Source organism: Limanda limanda, chromosome 2, assembly GCF_963576545.1.
Source record: "Limanda limanda chromosome 2, fLimLim1.1, whole genome shotgun sequence".
Lineage (NCBI taxonomy): Eukaryota > Metazoa > Chordata > Actinopteri > Pleuronectiformes > Pleuronectidae > Limanda > Limanda limanda.
In genome coordinates, this window is record NC_083637.1 from 17,838,143 (window position 1) to 17,856,078 (window position 17,936).

At 40.6% G+C, this 17,936-nt stretch overlaps 2 protein-coding genes across 5 annotated transcripts in view; one reads left to right on the forward strand and one right to left on the reverse strand.

Moving 5' to 3' along the window:
• LOC132997837 (phospholipid phosphatase-related protein type 5-like) overlaps positions 1-8,696 on the reverse strand; it is a 47,928-nt gene extending 39,232 nt beyond the window's left edge. For 2 of the 3 annotated variants that reach the window (XM_061067476.1, XM_061067479.1), the window contains exons 1-3: positions 8,421-8,696; positions 8,117-8,331; positions 6,946-7,054 (exon numbers count right to left, since the gene is read on the reverse strand). In XM_061067476.1, coding sequence (XP_060923459.1) covers positions 6,946-7,054; positions 8,117-8,331; positions 8,421-8,438 — 342 coding nt within the window. In that variant the 5' untranslated portion in view covers positions 8,439-8,696. The remainder of the gene's footprint in view (positions 1-6,945; positions 7,055-8,116; positions 8,332-8,420) is intronic. The other variant, XM_061067477.1, reaches the window with a different exon arrangement.
• The window catches only part of palm3 (paralemmin 3), a 30,342-nt gene continuing 20,543 nt past the window's right edge, over positions 8,138-17,936 (forward strand). For both annotated transcript variants that reach the window (XM_061067480.1, XM_061067481.1), the window contains exon 1: positions 8,138-8,654. The gene's annotated coding sequence lies outside the window, so the exon portion shown is untranslated. The remainder of the gene's footprint in view (positions 8,655-17,936) is intronic.

Genomic DNA, 17,936 nt, shown 5'->3' on the forward strand with positions numbered 1-17,936 from the left:
TGAATTATAAACAATGTGTTAAAATGCTAAATTTGAAAGATGACACAGTGATGAGGACCAAAAAAAGTAATGATTAAATGACGCACATTTTAGAATAAAAAATAAAGGAGTAAGGAAAAGGTGAATGATAAATTCCTGTTTATAGAAGCACAATAAATATACCAGCTTGTTATCCATGATAAAGAAATAAGTGTATTTTTGCAAATAAGGAGATATGGAAAATATTCCTATTAAATGGTTTTGGAGCACGGCAGTATACGCACTAGTAGCTAAAACATTTAAGTTATAAAACTACCAGAAACCCGACTTCACTTAAATCTTCTCTCATCTGAAACAGTTCAATCAAAAATAAAATTTTAGCTCATTCACGCATGTTATCGAGGATTCCCAGACCTCTAAACCAGAAACAAGCTGGGACTCAAATAACTGATATTTATCTCGTCATTTCAGAAATATCTCTGTGGCTCGATCTTATCGTCTTCACACTTACTCACGCCCTAGGAAGTGCAGTGTTGAATTATTTTGACACGTGACACGTTCTAGATTAAAAAGTTGATTAAAAAGTTGGACAATCTTGCGACCAGCGCTCTACAAGCAGCAGCTGCTCCAACTCATCAAAGGAAGAGGCCGTCAATCGGAACAACAGCAAAATGACTGATTCTCCAGTTGGGGGTTCTGTTTACTGCGTTGAGCTTCACTGCACTTTGAATGAACAGGTGAACAGCTCTTTGTGCAGCAGTGGTGGTGCAGCCTCAAGGTTCTATGGACTGAGCCGCAGCAGTAGGTCTTTTTCTTGCTGCGGCTCAATGACTGCAGGTCACTTTTACAGATTCACAAAGAAAACTGCAACCAGCATCACCACAGGCCAAACAAACAGCCCATTCTGAACAGGCAGATTAAGAGCAGGTGCTGTCCAATGTCAACAGCATACACACCCAGAATGCAATGGTCTGTATTGCACAGCCACAGAATAATTGTCTTATCAATCGTTATTTCTACTAAAAGTACAACAGATGCAGTCACGTTGTCCATGAACTTCAATTATTTGGCAGTGAAATTCGTCTTGGCAGTTTCTGTTCCACCTCATAGATTTATCATCATGCTCTTCTATTAATAGCTTTATATGAGACTGGTTTACATCCACGATTTGTCAAAATGTTTAATAATTCCCTTTCTCCTCAAGAGTATTGCCTCAATATTTGCACAAGTCTCACACTTCTATTTCTGGACTGTGCAATGTTAAGCTTATTCTGGCTCATACACATAGTTTGAACCCCTCTTTCTTCACCATTACCAGTCTGCCTCATAGGAAACACTATCCCACTATAATGTAATTTCACCACCCCAATGAATTATCAATTTACATAGAGGCGAGCCACAGCAGAAAGGTTCCGATTTTTGAAATGGCATAAATTTATACAAAAAAAAAGGCTAAAGAGGCTGCACAAGCGGCAGAGCATGATAGAATGATTGTATTTATACATAAATACACACAGAAGAAAGGTTGTCTGTTGTATTTACAGTGTTTGTGTCCTCTTTTATGCTCCCATCTTCAAAAGCAGTGAGAAGCAATCGGGCACAAGGCTGGCGTGACTGATCGTCTCTTATGTTGCTGTCCATGTCGCTCACTATGATGTGCATCCTTAAGGCTCGCACTAGCACCACAGCAAACAAAAGACCCACTCACTATTTTGTGGGTGCAGACACAATCACACACACACGCACGCAAACTCACACACACAGGTACACACACATTTACTGATGTGTGATGAATGTCTGATGAATATTGCAATATTCATTACATGTCCACTCCAATGACAGTCCAACAAGTGGTGCTATGTGTGTGTGCGTGTGTGTCTGTTTGCGTGTGTGTCTCTGAGACAGAGGCAGGGGGTTGAATCCCTGCTGTGCTGCACCTCAGGTTCGACAATGTGGGTCATAGAGATGCACAATCACACTCACTTACATTATCTCTCTCTGTCTCTCTCTCACACACACACGTTCAGGATCAATCTGTTTCCCAACAACCAGAAGACAAAGCAGGCCAGTTAATATTAAAAAGCGCTCACCTTAAATCTTTGTACGCTACAAGCAGAGACCACTGCCTCCTCCAAGTCTCCGTCTCTAGGAGGATCTGCACCTGCAGCCTTCTCCCATTCTGTGGTTTTGTTGTGGTCTCAGCTGCGCTTCTTTCTCTTTTTTCCCCTCCTCCCGTCTATTTCAAAGCAAAAACCACCTCTCACTTCCGCCGCTCTGCCACTGAGAAGTCCTCGGCACTGAGTGTGAACAGAGAGAGATAGAGAGCTTGCCCACAGCCAGGCACCCAGCCTCCAGCCAGCCTAGTCTATATCTGTCTGCACTCTGCCGCTAGGTCGCTAAGCTAAATATGATGATCTTTAACAGCACTTCAGGGCTAATTAGTCAAGTGAGGGGATCCACTGGGTTGGTGAAGGAGGCTGCTCAGCGTAGTTGCCGGTGGATACGAGGAGAGGAAGCAAGAGGAAGAGAGAGTGTGTGTGGATGTGTGCCTGCGTGTGAAAGAAAAAAGAAGGAAAGGCACAGAGGAGGAGGAAAAAACTGAGAGTGGGAAGAGGGAATAAGAGAATGAAACAGCAGGAGCTGAGGCTGAAGGCAGAAAAGAGCCGTGAGAGAGAGAGAGAGAGAGAGAGAGAGAGAGAGAGAGAGAGAGAGAGAGAGAGAGAGAGAGAGAGAGAGAGAGAGAGATAGTAGGAGGGATTGTATGTATGTGTGTGTGAGGCAGTGGGTAATATGGTCGACACTGTGCACTTTTGTACCCCAGTACACCAATTTGATACATGCACACTATGGGCTTTTTTGTGTGTGAGTTCACTGGGGTGTGTGTGTGTATGTGTGTGTGTGTATGTGTGTGTGTGTGTGTGTGTGTATATGTGTGTGTGTGAGTTTCTGTACTAAGCTTGGACAGTCAACGTGTGCTCAGGTTAGCAGAAACCACAACTTGGGACAGTAGACAGTGGCTTAATGATGCACTGTCGAGGTGGATGCAGCCTGCATGTGGACCTATGTGGGTCAGACGCCCTCAGGTGCGAGCTCACCAGCAGCTGTGTGTGTGACTGTGTGTACTTGCGTAATAGCATTGGTTTGCTTTTAACAAATTATCTGCCTCACTCAGGGCTAAACAGGGACAGCCTCTGTATGTGTCTCTGCACATACATGTGAATGATGATGCACGCCGCTACATGTCCAGACAACCTGCACAGGCACAGGTGGACTGCTGGACAAATTCCCCTTTAGGCTCTACAGCACAGGTCTGTGTTGCCGTGGAGTTTAGCCAGCAGTTATTTGCCTTTGCTGTTGCACTGTTTGTGAACCTCATTCAAATGCAAAGAACATTTTAAAGGAGATACATTAAGCTTTTCATGTTTTTTTTTTCCATATCTTTAGTGTATTGTAGTTTTTTGTGAATGAAAAGGTCTGCAAAGTTAAAAAGCCTAGGCCTAAGTCCACAGTGAAGGGAGCTCTTCTCGCGCAGAGAAAACACTTAAGCTCCTAAAGTGTTTTCTCACAAGTCACACCTCGTCAGTTATCCAAACAATACTTCTGTGGTTTCATAATAGCATGCGACATCCCAATGCCCCACTTTTGCATAATACATGTTAGCGGATAGTCTTGCATGTGCCCTAACAAAGCCAGGTAAGGCGAAAATAAAGTCTTAAAAAGACAGGAGCTAAAACCTAGTGTTTCAGACAGAGGCTGAAAAGAGAAGCTGCAGCAATCGACAGTTTGAGGACACTGATGTGTTTTCTGAACATGAGAGCATGTAAATATTTTAAAGCAATAACCCGAATTAAAATAAGGAACCTGAATATGAGCCTAATATGTCTCTAAACGTATCAAACATTAGATGAGAAGATCACTCTTTTATGCTGTTTAGCTTAGGTAAGCATAAAACTCAAGGCCAACTCTGTCTAAAGGTAACTACATTCGCCTGCCAAGCTCAATGACTCCCATGTTATACTGTTTCACTGGTTAAAGTCACCTCCCAAAGTCTCTAACTCCCCTACATGATAACTTATTGTTTTACTCTGGCTTAAACAAATGACATATAATACGGTTCAGGGGTGCCGGTAGTTGGATTTTGTTGCATTTGGACGAAGTCTGTTTCCTGCCATTCCAAGCTTCATGTTTACCTTATCTGCATGAGAGCTGTATCAACCCTCTCATCTAACGCTTGGCAAGAAAGAAAATGAATTTCAAACTATTCCTTCAACATTTAAGGAAAGTAAATATTATCTTCTCTTGTATTAAAGCCGAAGATATGTAAGATCTTGAAGTCCAGTTTGAGTGGAAAAATTATGATAAAGGATATAGCCACAGGAGAAAGAGAAATTTAATCTCGGGAGAATATAGAGGACAAAGAGAGGGGTACGGCATACCTATTGCCAATGTTGAAAAAGCTCTCTTTTACTAACAGAAGACTTTTAAGTCAGATGTATAAGAAACGGAATGATAAAAGCTCTTGCTGCACTCAAACAAATCACTCACAATGGTGAGGGATGACGGACCACTCACAGTTCAGTGTCTTTTTTTTTCTGAGCGCAATGGATCAAATCACGTGGTGTCACAGATGTCATAGTTCCCATGGTAACTCTCTCTGCATTCGTAGAGTAAAATGAGAGGCAGTGGAAGCGCAAATTTACGCAGAAATACACACAGACAGCTTTTCTTCTTGCTTCATTGCTTCATTTAACTTAAAAATGTCCATAAAAGCCATTCCTTTGTATATGACTAATGTTAAAGAATAAGCGAATAAAAAAAATATTTTTTTCACATGATACAAGGTTTTGATGTTACCTGGTAGCAACAAGGACATGGAACCAACTGCAGTATAGTTCAGTGAGTATATTAATATCTGTCTTTTGCAGCCTCCCAGAGGACATCTATATTATCAGCCCCATTACTTTAACTCATGGTCTGCCAGTATGCGGTTCTCTGTAGCAGCTCGTCTGTGACAGTTGATGTCTTTAGATACCTGCCTGGTCATGGCTGTGTGTAATATGATGTATTGGATGAAACAACACAGGTAGAAAGTCAAGGGCGAAACAAGCAGGGTAAGACACTGCAGGACTCTAAATAGATCAAGTACACAGGGATGGGCATGTGGCCTACAAACAGTCCCACATGAGCACTGCTATGCTCGTGCTCATGCGCACGCACACACACAGCTCCACTTTATGACTTTGCATTGACTTCCATTTATTGTGGAAAGCCTATACAAATCATTATCTCTAAACTTAATCATGACCAATTCATGGTTAACTCTATCTTTAACCTATTCACAGAGTTCCCATTTTGACCTTAACAAGTACCTCAGAAATTATCTTTTAATTTCTTAGGACCAAGCTTCGGTCCCTATCAGAGTTAGTGCCAGAAAAGGTCTGAAAGAGGTAACAAAAATTAGTACACACACTTTTTGTTTTACTCCCTATGTGGAATCTAAGTGCTTTTGGATTGGTGCATAAAGTTAAGGAAATCATCACAAAAGTATTGGTATTGCAAGTGAAAACAAAGAAAAGAGGTTTCATAGAATCAATCAGTACTCGCATTCTTGTGCAGCAATAGAGATGCAGGCCTCTTTTGTATACAGAACCATACAGATACTGTTAAGTATTCACATGAAGTACTTTCACTCTCACTTATATGGCTCCAGTGCAGCTAAAAGGCTAGACAGGCTGTCCTTCAGCTGGCCAATAGAACCACATGGCTTTTTGTCCGTGAGTATCTTTCCTGGTAGTGATTTCCCAGACATTTTTACTCCTAAAGCGGTTTTAAAATAATCTGTATCTCATGTGATAAAATACCACAAAACACACATAATAGAAACCATTCATAAATCCCCCTTTTTACATGTGTTTTGTGTGCATGGGAACACAAAAACACAGACAAATGGAGCTCTTTCTACAGTATGCTATACAAGCACATACAAACATGCACGCAGTCAAACAAAGAGCAGCGTTTAGAAGGTGCTGGCACTCGTACGCATGAACACACAGGCACAAAATCACAAGCACTCAGTATTGTTAAAGAAATGTTGCCATGCTAACAAATACCTCTGCTCCAAAATACACACACACAAAAGACAGAGAGACCATTTTTCCCATCCAAAGCCATGTGATACAAGCCTGTGTGCTCGTACTATCTGGCTGTTCATGTGAAGACTCTGTCTTGTCTTGGGGAATGAGAAGTAGGCCGAGGCGGTGGATGTGCTCATTTCATACACTATCACTGTGGATCACAGCCAAGGACTTTCTTGCTTCAAATTGCCATGCTAGGGAATTTGAGCCATCAAGAATTAATCAGACTTTTAGCAAAATGTGATTATAAAGAAGCTACAGCACAGGTCAGCTACACTGTAATTTATGAGGCTAAAATACTGACCATCTCTAAAGATGTGTTCAAACTATTAATTCAGGGGTTTATACCCTAGATTTGGGTACATTTAAAAAGCAATTAACTTTGCTAAAATTAGTAAAAATTAAATATGAGTAGGCTATAATAAAATATACGTAAAAATAACCTAGTTTAATTTCATGGCCCTACAGAGTGGTTGAATGGTCTGTCCTTGTTGTCTATCATGAATTTAACTTTTTATCATTCCCACTCCAAGGTCAAATAGGCATTACTTGATATGAGGTAATATAAGAAAATGTTATCTGGTTAAATTTACCAAACTCATTAATTTATGCTAATTCACTGTTGTAAATCACAAATTACTGGACCAACAAAATACCAGCAAACATTAACTGTAACTTAACTTTTGGTGAAAGGCAAATCCTGAAATTGTACATCCTGGCATACCAAAATAAATGTACAGTGTACTGTGTTGTGTATTGAAGTTATTCTGATCTTTCTAATTAAATAAAGACGCTATGTAAAAACCCATATACCCATGTAACTCTCACCTACCCAATAGCTTGAAAGGTGGCACCGAAGTTCGAAAATAGCTCCTTTGCAGAGGACAACAGCAGCTGCCACTTTGGATTCACAGTAATAGCGATGAATTCTTATTGTGAACCTATTTTATAATGAAAAAAAAGAGAAAATCAGAAGACAGCCAAAATAAATATTCAAACCACTTCTGAACCAACCCCCTTCTCCTTGGCTCATTAGTGTAACTCCAGTCCCTCGTATTTTCATCAAAATATGACTAAATATAGCAACAGAGTAAATTGTATCTGAAATTCACACAGTGGTAAACATGAATTAAGCTTTAAAAGGTACATGTACGTTGTCTCTGCTGACTGAACCTGGTTGCCATGAGCATGGTGTTGATGGTTGCTACCCGGGAACATTACAGTGACTCCCTTTACTACCGTACTTATCGGTAAATTTACCCGACAGGCCAGCCGCACCGGTGCTAGCTGCTAGTTAGCATGCTAAAAAGTAGAAGTGTGATACAGTTAGCATTAGCATTGGGTTTCACAGCTGGAGACAGCTCTTAATGAGAAAAGGAATGAAGTTTGATGTTGAACTCGTAACTTTTCTGCTCGATTAGTAAGAAAAAAAACGTAGAATAGAAAACCTGTTAAGGAGCCACAATCAACAACTAATGTTTCCTGACTCACTAATGGCCTAGTATGCAGGATAAGGTTTTAAGCCTTAAAGTGCTGACCATTATTTTGTACCATAGCGGGAGAATGTTTAAAATTATGAGTTACCCCTCATATATAGACATTTCTTCATGTTAGAATTATAACACGTCTTATTTGTGTTATCATCTTTGTTCACAGATGTCCCCATTTCAATAAAAATCCCATCTGTACAAATACAAACCATATTGCGGTGATTAGGTGTTTGAGACTAATTAATACGATAATCAAGCTGTTTTCCAAAAATAAAGCTACTGCATAATTTTTTATTATTACAACTCAATTTCCATCTCCATGTCTGGTGGAAATTGATGAGTTTAAAAATGTTTGACACTTGAATGATGAGTTCCAGATGCAGTTTTAGTTTAGTTGAAGTGGTGAGTTTGATCTTTAGATATTACGAGTTCTTCTGTGTGTGTGTGTGTACAGTGTGTGTTTGAATCCGCAGATGGCGGGTCACTCTGGTGGTGTGATGACAGGATGTGAACCTGTGGCGGTGGAGGGAGGGGAGCTGTGTGTGTCTGCTCTGCTGGAACAACAGGAAACATGAGGCTGCTGCTGCCGCTGCTGTGTGGAGGGCTGGCCTCACGGTGAGCACTGGAGTCAGGTAACCACGGACCGACCCACCGACTCGTTCCCTCCTCTCACACCGGGTCACACGCCGAGGGAGGCAGCAGCTCTCCGGGACCAACTCCTCACTCTTCTTTTTAAATTCAAAAAACAACAACAATGAGGCGACGTTCTCTCCGTGAAACCGAGTAGAGCTTTTTTTTAAAGTTCGCTGAAACTCACCGACGCGTGGATATCCATGTGACGGGCTCGGCGGCTCGCTCCCTCCGCAGAGGAGACTCAGGTGTTCGGCCACACGAAGAAGAAGAAGAAGAAGAAGAAGAAGAAGCTCCCGTCGTTCTGTAAAACTCTCCTCCGTGTTCACCGGGAAGCTACGTGGAGGAACTATCCGCTTTGTCAGTGTGTCTCCACTTCACCCCGCCGGACTTGGAATATCAAGTGGTCGAGTTTGAGCAGGTACGTGCATGGTTTTTTTTGTGTGCTAATGTCGAGCAAACTCTTCTCTGTTTGAGCTTTGACAAAGTTTGTGGGCTACGTGGTCGGTTGACACCTTTTGAAAACGGGCCAAGTGGTGGAAGTGAGCCCAGCCACAGAGCAGCAGAGCCCCAGCAGCCCCTGACTTTGTCTGACCTCAGCATAACAAACTGTTTAACAACAATAAAAGTAATATTCTCCTGTTCCAAAGTCACTTGTTATTTTCTGACACTTCAATTGTTCCTAAACCCTGACCTAACTACACCAGAACTACATTTTGCATGTGGAAACAGACTTGAGTTGTAAAGGTGAGTGACCAGCTTATCTTAGTTATGGTAGTATTTATCTTTTATAGATAAGCTGTAATGAGTATATACGGGAACCTGTGCATGTTTGTGCAAAATTCAAAAACCCTGCACCGCTTTTGCAGCAGTTTCACTTTATGATGCATAGTGTGGCTATGTTCTGACACCTCTGGCCACCAACACACCCCCTGCACACACAAGACACACAGCAGGCAGTCAAGATGGAGTTCTTCACATCAGATAAAGCACACGTTTGATGGGTGACTCACACAGAGGATGCCAATCACCTACTTTGTGGCAAACTGCAATGCTGTCTCATCGCTTTTAACCTCAACTAGGTTTCTAAGAACCAGTTTCTAACTTGAGACACATCAAACAAACGCTGCTTGGCATGCAGCTGAGCGTGCTTATTTACAAGCAGAGGCCCCAGCGGGATCTCCTGACATGGCTCTTCTTCTGTCAGGCGCAGGAATCCAGGGCCTGGGGCCCGAATCCGAGGGGGTGTTGCTCACCTTCGGGCTTGATCTACCTCTCCGGAAAGAGTAACTTCTTTGAAAGTCTGTTAACAATTATGCTTACGCCTGAGGTTTCAAAGAGAAGTCACACATAAAGGAGCACAGCACAGGATGCAGGGGACTATAAATGTCACAGTGGCTGAAGAAGTCAGCTGTTAACAGATGAAAACTGCTGTTTCATGACAAATTAATCCTGATTTAAACGTTTCCCCCCCGACAACACCTTCTTTGCATTGACAGTGGTATTGACATATCTGTGAAATTCTGGCTTTTATAAAATACCATCAACGATGTGATGTGACCCACTGCTTGCTGAGGTTATACTTATCCTGTGCAATCACGATATTTCCTGTTAAACTAAAATGCTTTGCGGACAGAGAATAAGACAGATTCCAGGAAACCAGATTGCGATACCTCTGTCTAATCTGCTAGCCTATTTGTTGCTATTCAGCTGAAAAGTTTTAGCTTTGATGCACATGAAATACAAAATAATGCCCAGGTGCATGTACAAGTCACTCGCGAAGCAGTCTGGTTTTGATATGAATTCAGGGAATTCTACCCAAATGTTCAAAAAGAAAGCATGAACAGTAGAGTGGGCGAGATAGCTGTTAAAGACAGATAAAAGGGCATGAGAAACTGTGTGGTCGGCAGCAACACCAATCAGCGAGAGATTCATCTTTTTAAATCCTGTTGAAGAGAACAGGAGAGACTCCGTCTGTGACAGAGTCAGGGGGAGATTTAAAAAAAAAAAAAAGATAAAGGCAAGCTGAGAAAACAGTAGCTGGGAGTGATGAAATCTACAATTTCTTTGCTTGGCAAACCAGATGATGGATGCATTTGCAGCAGGAGGGAAATTTCTTACTGCCACATCGCCCCCAGCATATCTCTCTGTATGTCTGCCCATCCTCAGTTGCAATGATTTAAGATTTTCAAGTACCTCCTGCCCTTCCACACTGTAACATTGTCATCAGAATCAAACCTCTGGGATTGTGAGTGCAGTTCCATGTTTCAACCAAGCTGTTTACATGGTTCTCAGTTTACTGTAGATGCTGGTTAAAGAAAGTTAGTCCTTGTTATGTCTAGTGGTGGGGGAAAAAATCGATTCTGTTCAGTATTGCGATATTTTGCGCCTGCAATTATATCGATACTGTAGCACAAAGTATTGTAATATTTATAATTTTTTTTTTTTTTTAATATTTATTTACAATTATATATGTAACAGCCCCTGGCTGGCAAAGCAAGACGAGGAGAGTTTCAGAGACCTTGCAGGTCTCAATTTGATTGAAGCTCTAGGTTACTCTTATTTATATGATTGAGCTCAGTGTTCATGTGAGAGGTCTCCTATTCAGAAAATAATTACAAAGGTCCTGTGTCCTGAATGTTCCAGGACAAAGTTTTTGCACTACCCTTTCTTAGTTTTTGCACTTCAGTTAATGTGTAGAAGACAATGTTGTTCACAGAATTAAATGTGACATTTGAAGTGAGTTGAGCGGTCTTATTTTCCTCATTTTTTGTAATGCCTTTGAATAATATGGGGGACATGAATCGCATTAAATCGCAGAATCGAATCGCAATACTTGCAGTATCGCAATATATCGCAGAATCGCAATACTATTGAATCGTGGCCCAAATATCGCAGTACTATTGAATCGTCACATTTTTGCCAATTCCCACCCCTAGTTATGTCACAATGTCAGAAGTCCATCTTTATGTCACGTTGCCACTACACTGACGATCTGTGTACACACTGCTCAAACACATCATGCTTCAGGCTGTTATTATTATGGCTAAGCAGGAGATTAGTCTCAGACAGCAGAGCAAGTACAAAGATGGTGCATCTGGAAACAACAGATCATGAGGAGACTTGCCAGGCAGCAAGAAATAATGGAAGTGATGTACAATAATGTTTTCCCGGGGGAACAACTTTGGCACAAAATGCTGCGAAGAAATTCCAGTAGTTATATTTTATGCATACATGTATAAGATACTCCAGGATTTGTATCTTAAATGTTACTTTGTACATTAATTTATTATTTTGCCTGTTCACAAGGAAAATTTGAATCAGAGGCCAAAATATCTCAAATTTGTCACTAGCACAGGTCAATGTTAGCTGACAGCTATGTTTTTCAAAACATAACATTGGTTAGTAATGCTGGCCATTTATTAAAGATGTGTAGTTTCCTATCCCAAGCTGAAATCACCCTGATGACATCACTCTTACATCACAAGCGTTATTTTCGTAGTCATCTCCTCAAGTAACAAATTACACACATTTATACAACTGTTTTTCTCTACTCATGGCAAATAAGTGTTGGAGTGCCCCTTTAATCAGTCCCCCCCCCCATAGTAACATGCAGTAGTTCACAGTACATGCTTGCTAATAAGGCTATCAAGTAGGTAATAAGTAGTTAATGGAAGATAAGGTCCCTACAACCAGTCAGCTAGTTGGTAGAGAAGCTGCACTTTCTGCCTTTACGTTTTTCTTTGGCAAACTGCAGCTCAAGTTTTCAGATGGTACTTTGCAGCTGCTTGTGTACCTTTGTGTGGTATTCTTTTCATTTCAAATTATCTGTTGACTTAAAGCCTTACAAATACTAGATGACAGGTGGTGAGAAATGGGGGAGGATAAAAAATCATTTACCTACAGTTTACTCTGTCTGAGTTGTACACACAACGCATGTCCTTCTTTTGACACCAGCAACAGTGTATTAGTCAAGCAGACGAGGGTTAGCCAGTTATGTGTTTTGGTTTGAGGGGAGAACCTAAAGAAAGAGTGGAGCCGTCTCTTGACAGTAGGATTTTTTGTCTTCTTAGCATCTCAGCATTTACCAATATCTTTCTCGGTTAGGGTTGGGTAACGCTAAAATGTTATCGGTTCTGATTTCAATTCTGCTTATCGATTCCTCTTATCAATTCCCCATTTTGATTCCAACATCAAATGCAACTTCGCCGCCAGATGTCACTAAATCGTACACAGTGAACCTTTAAATATCTTATCACTGCCAATTCCCAACTAATTTGTTAGAAGTTTACCTGTTGCTGAATTGTCAACAAACCATCTTATTCCCACATTCACATGAGCTGATTTACCAATCCAATTTGGTTTGTTTGATTTTGGTGGCTCTGGTTTTGTTCTGCCACACATTCATTTTTAAAGATGGTTTAGAAACTTGTTTGTCCTGTCTATTCTTACCTTGAAGTGTGCTGTGAATACTGGTAGCATCTTCAGCCTTCCTTTGTTTGATTTCCACTTATTAATGAAATGCAGTATTCATTCTAAATCTAACGTTTAGACATGCTCGTCTAGTCGCACACCAGGCAGCAATCCACAAACCCAAAACATGTCATGCATACTGTCATCTGTGAATAGCAAAATGCTCTGTGTGCTCCTGCAGTCATGAAGTTCTGGCCGGTGGTAGACTCATGTTATTTGCCTGCCCAGGTCAAGAGACAGTATCTTTTGTAAATATGTTTATAACCTTGGTTGAACACATGTTGCCATGGAGAGAAGAGGTATTCCTCGGTACCAGCTTGTTGAACCTATTTCAGCCACAGTGGTGGTTGAGTTGTTACTGAAACCCCACAGTGTTGGGTCCTGGGAACGATCTTTGACCTTTAACCTTGGTACAAAATGGCTCTGGAAACAGACATTGATGAAAAATGAATGTAAGATAAATGGCATATGCTTCAACCAGTTCATTTTAAGCTTATAAAACATCCCAGACACTTGCATGCAACATCAGATATTCGCAAAAAAACTGAAGTCTGGGTGTGTTACCTAAGGGAGAGATAGTGCCGCCCCAGTAACATTGAGCTTATTGCAGAGGTTAAATCAAATCCGCGCAGAGCTCGAGATATGGTCAACTTCTGTTAATGCTTTAGCCCAAAGCTTTGAATGGGATTTATTCACAATTTCCAAATCAATCCTACTCAGTTACAATTAATATATTATATTTATGTCTTATTGTTTCTTAATTATACAAAGCCATTTAAATGAGGACGCTGTATAATATCTGTAATTTCTTTGATTGTGGCCTGGAATTAGGTTTGTTTGTCCACAGTGATAATGACAAAGGAGGAAAGTTAAACATTACGTTGCCTGACTAGACATTTACAAGGTGACTCAACACCCTTTCTGAATAAATATATGCAAACTCCATGGTCTGACCTTGAAAGGTTTTATAGTCTGTTAGTGAATTAGGTATTGGTATGTGTTAAATGGAGAGCTTTAAGGATAAATAATAATAGTTTACAGTTGTTTATGGACCTGCAAATGTTTAACAATCGTCTTTGCCTTGTTGTACTGTGTTGTACTGATGTGGGTTTTTTGATTTGGCTGCAGTGTGTGTTATATGAGATGATGTATGTAATCGTGACTGAGCTGCGAGGCCCCACGGCACACAGGACTACAGGCTTTTGACTCTGTGACAATAGTGAAAATGAACCGAGACTGGATTACACAAGCCCTGCATTCCTCTCCAAACCTGTTTGAGAGACACAGACAACCACATACACACACTAATCCTGCTCACACAGACAAATGACTGAAGCAGGCCAATACATGTCTTACACAGGCTTGTTGAAAGTGCAAAACGAACTTATACCAACAAGAATATTATCTACATGTGTACACAAACTCATTAGTAGAAAGTCCTGGAACAGTTATTTGAAAGGAAGAGTACATTTCCCTGTGGTTTATCAGTGCTGCTCCAGCCCTATTGTGTTCCGAGCCAGTCTGTGTTAACACTATCGCAAAGGCAAGGCATTTTTAAATTGATTGGTATGTAAGCCTGGTCCAATTCACACGCTTTGTTTATTGTAACCCATTGCACTGTGGGAAAGTCACTTGTCAAAACCTGCTTTCCATTAAAACAGCTGAGCTTCTCTCTAATGCACAGCATGGTGAGTGATTAAACCGCAAAGCAGCACGAACGAATAAACTGCAGCCATTGGTTAAAATGAAGATCCACAGTGACAGCGTGACTCAGTGAGCGGAGGAGGCAGAGACAGTTTGGGTCAAAAAGGGACACATTGCCTTTATTTCACTGACATTGTGCAGGCGTATTGTCCTGGGTATTACAATAGGTATTTTAGCTTGAAAGATTACCTGAATTATAAACTTATTCCCGAAATCGTATTCTTTATTTTCTATCGATTGATTAATCGAGTCAAGGATTCATCTTATCAGTGCAACAAAAATATCACACTTAGTCAAGTAACTATGCTGGTTATACCTCTGAAGTATTTTGTCATCTCTCATATCTAAAGCTGACTGATTTTAAAGGTGCTTGTTTTTTAAGCCAACATTCAATGTGTAGTGCAAAACTCATAAGAAAGGAACAAGGTATTAGATGTTCAGTAATTAATGATAGCGAATCGCACTGACAGGGTTGTAACTGCCGATCCTGTTTTACTGCCACACTTGGATTTTTATGAAACCTCTGACATGTGTCTGCAGGTAAGAGTGTGACAGAATGAAGAATATTGTAAAGTGTCTCAGTGTGAGCTTGCTGTGTGTTGCAGAGCTCGGTTTCTTTGGAGGTGCAGGCAGAATGTTTATGTTGTGTCACAGTGTCTTGTCAGGACTTGTAAGAACAGGTGTTTTAAACTCAGATCCCCTCTTCACCTCCTCGAGTTCACATTGTCAAATCTCTGGTTCCTTGCGTGATTTTCCATTCACATGAAGTTTCTCTGTCTTATATTGTTCATTTCTATCATTTCGCTCCTTAATATATTCTAATTTTCAAAGTTTGTTTCCTGCTCTTCATGACGTGTTCTGTGAGGCTGGTGAGGCAGGTAATGAGGACTTGAGTCAGTCCACATTATTGCACTGGACATCGTTTCAACAAGACTCTTTTTTGAAGTCCATGGAATGAACATTTTTCATCCTTTTTTAAAATTACTCATACAGTACATTTACTGTCTGTTGCTGGCTCAAGGCAACTTATCCCTCAGGTACACAGGCTGTATTTTCCAAGAAGCCTAAACTAGCCTGTAATCTCAACTTGTGTGCAAAGCGTACCACTGTTCACAACCTCTGCATACCACAGAGGGTTAAAAAACATTTTTTACCCATTTTACATTGAACTCTCTTGTATATCTCAAATGCAGCATTTTTTTTGGAGATAAAACCGTAGATGGAGGAATTCATGAATGCCATAACATTGGAACAAAAGTCACCTTAGAGTCTGTCATCGCGACGACGAAGTAATGGCGGGAATAGAAGGCGCTTACAGCCAGCGTTAGCGAGGGAAAAATATAATTCAAAGCAAGTGTCAATGCAGCAGTGCCTATCCAGTGGGCTTCAAGAAGTTTGCTAGATACAGTGCACAGGCTGAGGCAATTAATGACAGAATGACAGAATTTATGGCTCTTGATGACTAGCCTTTTTCCGTAGTAGAAGATGAAGGATTTCGCTAGCTAACAGCACATTTCGAGCCTAGCTACACTCTTCGAAGTCCTCTTTAAGATGTGTCCCTGCCTGCCCTATATGATGTGGTCAGCGCACACATTCATTGTCTGATAGATGCCAAAGTAAGCAACGTTTGTTTTACCACGGACATATGGACCTCAGACGTCAGTCCAGTGAGTATGCCTGGTTTGACAGCTCAGTGGCTAGATGGTTTCGGCAGGAAAAATCCATATCCTGCAGGTCCTGTTTGATTTGGCAACACCAAATTTTACTGGTAGTAAAATTAAATGCATTTTAAACCTACACATCACAGAATTATCGGGCGGCAAAATGATCTATAACCATTTTAGTAAAGATGTTGGGCAGTAATTTTTTCCATCAGCCGGAGTCTGAGAACAGCAGGGCACAGTGAAAGGAGTTAAGAAGTTGGAGGTGTGCGGTCAGTCGCCTGCGGCTCTTCGTCTAAAAGCTCACTGTGGCTGCTGCCTCTTATCCCTTTACCCCCTGCAATATTACAAACTGATCCGCTCTCAAAAAGTGTCAGAGAAGACAGTTGTCTTGTTTTGTAGATGTATAAAAAAAATCTCGGATGCTGCCACAGACAACCACCTCATTAAACTGCAAATATGTAAATATTGCAGTATCGTACACTAAATCTAAATGTACTTTGTAAGTAAGTCTAATCAAACCCGCTCTTTTCATGTCAAGTGTATGAGATTGTACAGACTAAATACTGAATATATATTAATGACAATGGCTTTTTTGAGTGTCCTTCAAATGCATGCATCACCTCTGTAGGTTGATCTGTTTTTTAACACATAACCATAATCTGTGTTACATTTTAAATCTATACACATTAAAGCTAATATTATATTGCTATATTGAGTTTACTACATGTGAGAGGAGTGGAACGACTTCCATTATCAAAAAGCTGTTTGTTTTAAACAATGCTTCCAAACTGAACAATTCTAGAAATTACATACATTTAGACAAATGCAACAAAGTGGCTCCTGCACAGCCTGATTATACAGATAATCATGCATATTAATCGTACTCGATAAACCAGGATGACTCATCTGAGCTGCATATTTTTCAGCTTCACCACGCATATGCATGTTCCAGATGACCGTGTTATTCTCTGCAGCCCCTGTGCTGATTTGATGAATGGATGACAAGGTTTGTGGAGAGACATCACCATGCTGTCAGTTTTGATCTGCTGCTGAGCCTAATGGTTGTGGAGCTGATTTTTCTCAACCAGAATCCTTCCAGACTTAATATTTTAAATGCACAAAGGAGATGGTTGACATGACTACTGAATGGAAGCGTCATCATATTGGGAACCACTCACAAGCCAATGTCAAGCACTAGCAACCATTAAGCTCTATGTCAAGCCAGTTTGTTTGGTTAAAAAGAAAATGACTGTGCACACATGGACTGTCAGTATACGACACACCTGGTATTTAAAGGTAATCATGCTACTTATTTTGTTGCGACTTCTGTCCAAGAAAAATGTGGCTAAGCCGGCTCTTTACTGTAGCACGTTTAAAATTATCCATATGATGAGTCCAAGGATATATTTTTGTGTATTATTATTAAATCCAAACTTAAAGCAGGACATGACAGCCATCAGAAAATATTATCGCCCTCCCGTCTTTGTCTAGCATCCACCAAACAACCGAACTGGTAAAAAAGATTTTTTTAAAAACACAGCCCTGCCCCAATTACCCAGAAGTTAATATTTCAAAACAAATAACTGCAGCCTAAATAAATACTTACCAAAATTGGCTTAACATTTATTTGTAGTACTTTTACACTGAATCTGTTTGGATTGTTTCAGGCAAACTGATGTATTTTGACATTTCAGTTTTATTTCAACTGGTGTGAAGCTGTGTGTTGAACTGGAGCTAGGAGTGTTAATATTTTTGAAACATTGTGGAGGCGAAGCCAAACCCAGCAATCTTTAGAATTTCCCCTGATAATTGCACCATTGTCACCATTAATCTCGAAATATCATCCTCCCTGTTGAAACCAC